The 6,206-nt window shown below is 36.6% G+C and overlaps 1 protein-coding gene across 1 annotated transcript; it reads left to right on the forward strand.

Annotated features, from left to right (window-relative positions):
• The first annotated feature begins 1,234 nt into the window (after positions 1-1,234).
• On the forward strand, positions 1,235-5,813 carry LOC18447696 (heat stress transcription factor B-2b). The gene is made up of 3 exons (XM_006857789.4): positions 1,235-1,805; positions 2,652-3,003; positions 4,728-5,813. Exons 2-3 carry the CDS (start codon positions 2,755-2,757, stop codon positions 5,457-5,459), a joined length of 981 nt encoding a protein of 326 aa, XP_006857851.1. The 5' UTR covers positions 1,235-1,805; positions 2,652-2,754; the 3' UTR covers positions 5,460-5,813.
• Positions 5,814-6,206: the final 393 nt, after the last annotated feature.

Genomic DNA, 6,206 nt, shown 5'->3' on the forward strand with positions numbered 1-6,206 from the left:
TGGCACTGCCAGATTAGATTCTCCGAGAAGCTTCTCGAAAATTAACGGAGAAAGAAGTGAATAGACGTTTTCTCGTGCTTCTGGAGAGAGAAAGAAGAGAGAGAAAGTAAGTAAAAGAAATAGTCAGAGAGAGAAAAGTGGAAAATAGAGAAAAAAAAACAACTATTACGAGAAAAAATAGGGAGGGAAAATACTTAAAACACACACAAAAGTCAGAGAGAAAGAAAAAAAGGAGAAATAGAAGTAAAATATGAAAAATAATCAGAGAGAATCGATAGAGAGAAAGTGCTAAAAACGCAGGCAATAATAGAGAGAGAAAGTAAAATAAAAGAAATATTTTGAGAGAGAATAACAGAGGCCGTACTAAAAGAAACAATGAGGGAAAGTATGAAACGCCACCAATACTTCGGGAGAGGAAGAGGGTTTAGACTTCATAGGGATAAAAAAATAAAAAAATAAAAAAATAAAAAAATGGTTGTTACAAAGAAAAAGAAAGAAAATAAACGAATAAAGTTCTAAAAATTATTAACCCAGATAGAATCACTCGATCCAACTCAAAAATCAGTAAGGTCACAGTGGTTCTCATCATGGAACCGGCCGATGTTTCTTTGAAATCGATCAATTCCCTATTATCGGCCAATTCCCTTAGCCCTATCCTTATTTTATTACTTTTTACTTTCTTATATTTTTTAATTTGGTTCCGTCAATTGAATTGTGGATCGTATACCCCCAAACCACAAATAGAGACCATTTTTGGAACCGCCAAACGGGGGTTACTAGATCATTTTTAAACTATTAAAAAGAGGGATGGTCAAATAAAAAGGAAAAGAATATATGAAGGTGAGATCTTAGACAATCAAATGGAGGCGCACAACAAATATTCATTAGAAAATATTGTTTTGATATTGAAAAACCTTCAATTCAATCATTTCGACCTATTGACAAGACAAAAAATATATTTAAAATCTTTGAAATAATGTATCTGATAATATATTATTTAAACCATCAATTTTTTAAGATTTTAAAACATTCATAGATCTACTCGACCTACTCTCTTTTTAACTTTAAATTTTATAATTAAATATAAAAATAAATTTTTAAACCATTATAAATATTTTTAATACTAAAACAATATGATTCAGCACCATATACAGTTGATACCTACTTTGATTGCTAAGGCCTCAGCCTTACACAAACCCCACCCACTAAAAATGAGCGAGGAAGAAGTTTTAGAGAGAGAAACTAAATTAAAAAAATTTAAGAGTGAGGAAATGGATGCATTAGGTTGATAGAGAAAGAGGAGAGAGAAAGTACCAAAATAAAAGCAACAGTAATTAAGAGAGAGAAAGAGGAGTGAGAAAGTAATATAAAAAAAAGGAATAGAGGCTTCTGGCGTTATCTTTCCATTAAGAATGATACCCTTTCCTTCCCTTCCTCTTTTCCTCCTATTCTTTTTCCTCGCGATTTAAAGACCCCAGGAACCTTCTAGAATAAACCCTTTCTGCTTTCTCCTTTTGCACCCTCTTTCATTTTCCCGGCGAGTTCTGCTGCTGATTCCCGTCGCTTCCCGGCGATCTGAGTGATTTTCCGGCCGGAAACGATGTACCATTCATCTGGCTCGGTTTTGAAGGAGATGATCCTTATTTTTAAGGAAAATTCGAGAAGATAGTTTTCTTTGGTGGTTTTCTGAGTATTTTCTTAGAGTTTTACGGAGGGAATTCGGTTGAAGAACAATATTTACCTCCAAATCAACTGGTTTCCATTGAAAACAGAGAGATTTAATGGCTTCATTAATGATAATTTTGGTAAGTATTTTACAGTTGTGTTTTGTGGTGAAATGATGAAAATCAGGTAATTTCTCGTAAAATAATTACACTTTTTGTGAAATAATAAATTTTTTTTGCAGTTGTTTCGGAAAATGATGGAAATTGGATCTTTTTTTCTTTCTTTTTTTGAGAAATAAGTGGAATTTGATCTAAATTTTGTATCATACATTTGTGCTTTTTTTTTTTTTTTCTCCATGTTTTTGTTTGATTGATTCATAGGCAGGTATAATTACTTTTGATTAATCGTAATTTTTAGATTTTTTCTCGTATTTGTATGGTGAATCCTTGTTTAATAGAAGTATTATCTTTATTAGTGATTAAATTGATAATTTTTTGTTTCCTGTCTTGTAAGATACACAGAAGTTTTATTCATAATCAGCTTAGATTAGAGACTGATTCCTTGATTATTCACTGATTAGTGGCCGCTTTTTCATGTTTATGAAGCTTCGAAAAAACTAAAAATTCTCCATTTGTGTATATATATTTTGAATGTTAAAACTCTCCTATTCATTAGAAAATAGAGAGTAACAGATGCAATTATTCAAAAAACCAGGGGCAATTAAGTTTTCGTCCTTCTTTACTCTGGTAATTTAGGCCATTAATAGTTGATTCATCTGGCGTTCAGAGGCATTAAAAGGAAAATATATATATAGAGAGAAAAAGAGCCTTGTGATTTGAATTTAATACTAACACAGAAACTGATGATTTCAATGCAAAACATCTCTTTCTGTCAAAGGACCCCAAATAGGCCTTAATCTCCCCAAGTTTTGTTACTCAATACCTTCAAGTCTCCCTACATAACTTCTGATTCAGGTCTTCTTACAGATTTGATGCCTCTTCCTGATCTTCTCCATTAGCGAAGAGCTCGAGATCTCTCCTTGAGTTCACTTCAAAATTGAAGCCTTTCCCTCACTGTAAAAACGCATCAATGGCTCCTCCTGCAGGGGAGCATTCGACCATGGTGGGGACCTCCGAAGCCCAACGATCTCTCCCGACACCATTTCTCACAAAGACCTACCAATTGGTGGATGACCCAACTGTTGACGATGTGATTTCATGGAATGAAGATGGCTCTACATTCATTGTTTGGAGACCAGCTGAATTTGCTAGAGATCTTCTTCCAAAATATTTCAAGCACAACAATTTCTCCAGTTTCGTACGCCAGCTTAATACATATGTAAGTCACCTACAATAGAAGGAATTTGGGCTAATTTGGGTTTGTGGTTTTTATGTGGAGTTTTGTTTGAATTTTTTGGTTTGGTGATCCTTTGTTTTGAATTGGGGTGAGAAAAGCCATGCTCTGATTTCTCCCATTTTTGGCCCAAGAATATCAACAAATGACTTCTCTGGTTTCTCTGCTTTTTATGGGTGTTTTATATACAAATATTACTGTATATTAGGTTTTGATTTTTTTATATACAAGTTTTATTGCGTGTAAAATTTGTGCTAATTTGGGTTGGGTGATTTTTACTCGTATTTTTTTTTTGATTGGTGGTGCTTCCTTTTGATTTGGGAAAAAAACCATGCTGTGATTTCGCCAATTGTTGGCCTACTTCTCAGTTTTCTCTGGTTTTTTGGATTTAAATACAAGTTTCTTGCCAGTGGTTTTTGTTCAGAATGGTTAACCATCAGCTTGTATATTACCCAAATTTTCTTACATATAAAATTTTGAGTTTCTATATACTAGTTTTATTGAACATAAAATTTGTCTAACTTGGGTTGGTGATTTTTGTATGAACTTCTGTTTGAAAGTCTCCGGATTGGTCATGTTTGTTTCGATTCGAAGTTTTGGGTTTTGATACAGGAGAAAAGCATGCATTATTTCCCGATTTTTTGCCCAAATTTTCCAAGAAATTGTTTCCTGTTTTCTGTTTTTTTTAATAAAAAATTGGGGGTGTTTATTTTTTATTTTGGGGCCTCAATATTTTAGACGCAACAATTCTAGGAATTATATTTATCATGGGAAGATAAATGTAACACTTTTCTTTATGTTATTTGGTATTGGTCCATTGTTGAGCTGGAATGGTGGACGGTTCTTCACCTGCTTCCACAATTTCAGTACGCGTACCCCAAATTTCTTTACTTTTCCCACCTTGACAAATTTTATGCATCCGCCGCTGTTTCCTTAATACTTTTTCAAGGTGGAATGAACGTCTATTTTAGACAGGGAAAAAGTTTGTATAAGTGCGAGGTTCTAAACAATCCCAATTAGGGCACACCTCAAAAATTTATATTTTTCGACACCATTTGAAGATGTGTTTTATGTTATTGTTTAGAGCATGGGCTCTATACATAACGCACCATTTAGATTCATGATTTTTAATGTATATGGCTGTATCTCATGATCCATATTTCCACCCCTGTTTTGTGTGGCAATACTACTCTGTGCAGACAACTACACGGTTAGAAAAATGGGGGTGAATAAGACTTGATTTCCTTTCTTCATTTTTTATTCCATGAAAAAGTCTTGGTTTCGTTTTTCTGTATGAAAGAGATTGTTGTGTGCTCAGACTGTTGGATTAGGAGTGGCAATGGGCTGAGTGAGGGTGGCTCAGTCAGCCTGGCCCTGAAAATCTAGGTCCTGGGCTATTAAATGTGGCCCAAGTGCTTGGGACACCGCTGCTCGACCACGGGTCCGAGGGTAGGGCTGGGTAGGGCCTATTTTTTTTATTGTATCTTCGTTTGTGTTTTTGGGTTTTTCTTTCTTCTGTTTTTTTCAGTTAAGGTCAGGTTGAGCTTGGCCCAATCCTATGAGGACTAGGGCCACGCTAGAGCCAAGGGTAGCCCGGGCCGTTGCCACCCCTATGTTTGATCCCATGTCTTATTGCACTTATTGGAGAAGTAGAAAGCTCGAGCTTTTCTCTAATCTAAAGAGTTGTTTGAATGTGAAAATGAAATTAGGGCTTTCGAAAGATTGTGCCTGATCGATGGGAATTTGCCAACGACTGTTTCCGGAGGGGAGAGAAGAGACTGCTATGTGAGATCCACCGCCGGAAGAACCCTAGTCCAGCGACTACAGTACCGATTCAGGGAAATCACCCCATGTCTCCGACAAATTCTGGCGATGAGCAGGTTCTCTCCTCTAACTCCTCTCCGGCCCCTAGAGAAATTATCACTGCTGCTAATTGCACGGCTGCCGAGTTAATCGACGAGAATGAGAGGCTAAGAAAAGCGAACACACAATTAAATCAGGAGCTAACGCAGATGAAGACACTCTGTAATAAGATTTTTGTCTTGATGGCCGGATATGCTGGAAATCAGCAGGAAAATGGCATTGCAGCCGGGAAGTTGCTCGACTTTTGGTCCGAGAAGGGGCTTCCTGGTGATGCTGATATGGCAGTTGCCAATGTAGCAGTCGATGGTGCTGACATGGTGGTGGAGGAAGTAAAGGTGGAGGACTCAAGCCCGAGGTTGTTTGGGGTGCCAATAGGGGTGAAGAGGGCAAGGGAGGAGACAGACGGTGGAGATGAGGGCGAGGAGGGCATAGGCACACGAGGCCCAGTGCCAGGGGGAGGCACACAAGGCCCAATGCCGGATGCGGTGAAGGAGGAGCCTTTGGATCCGGGGGCAGAGTGCCAGGACACCCCTTGGCTCAAGTTCAGCTGCCGGCCTAACCAGAGAGTCTGCAATTGATTTGTTCCGCAGGCCAAAGCACGAGAAGTCTGGGGATTTTGACATGGTTCTCTGATTAACCCCAGAGCTTCTAGCCTCTGGTCATATACTATATATCCATGAAAGGTTTGGATGAGAAGCGGTTTCTTTATCTTGGAAAACCAAGAGAGAGAACAGGCAGGCTTTTGGTGCAGGGTTTAGAAAAAATATTGCAGAGGGAGGATTTCATTTTAACTCTCTCTCTCTCTCTAACCTGCATACAGGTGCTTTTCACCCCTTTTTACCTCTTTCCATGGAAAGACTAAGGTGTTCATGTATATATGAGCATGTCTAATATTTAACATCCATAAATATAATTTATTTGTAGTCCCTTAATACTCTCTCTTTAACAGAAACAATCTCTTTATATATATATATATAGAAATCCATGTCAGCTCATAGGCTCATGGAACAGTGTAAACTTAATAGCCTAACCTAGATTGAATATGAACCGATCCAATGATCATAATTATATATATAAAAAAGCTCCTGGCAGCTCATGGGTTTATGGAACAGTATAAATCTAATGGTTTGATCTAGATTGAATTTGAATTGATTAAATGGTTATATTTCGTAATTGAATTTTAATGTTTTTTTATAAATCTACATTATGTGAAATTTGAAATGTCTATTTTCAAGAATTGTTGAATCTAATAAAAATATCAAAAAAATGTATAAATTAAATTAACTAAAATACTTTTAAAAAGTTCTAAAGGTATTTTGATTAAT

This window comes from Amborella trichopoda, chromosome 9, assembly GCF_054954075.1.
Source record: "Amborella trichopoda isolate Santa Cruz 75 chromosome 9, AtrichopodaSantaCruz75HAP2 v2.0, whole genome shotgun sequence".
Lineage (NCBI taxonomy): Eukaryota > Viridiplantae > Streptophyta > Magnoliopsida > Amborellales > Amborellaceae > Amborella > Amborella trichopoda.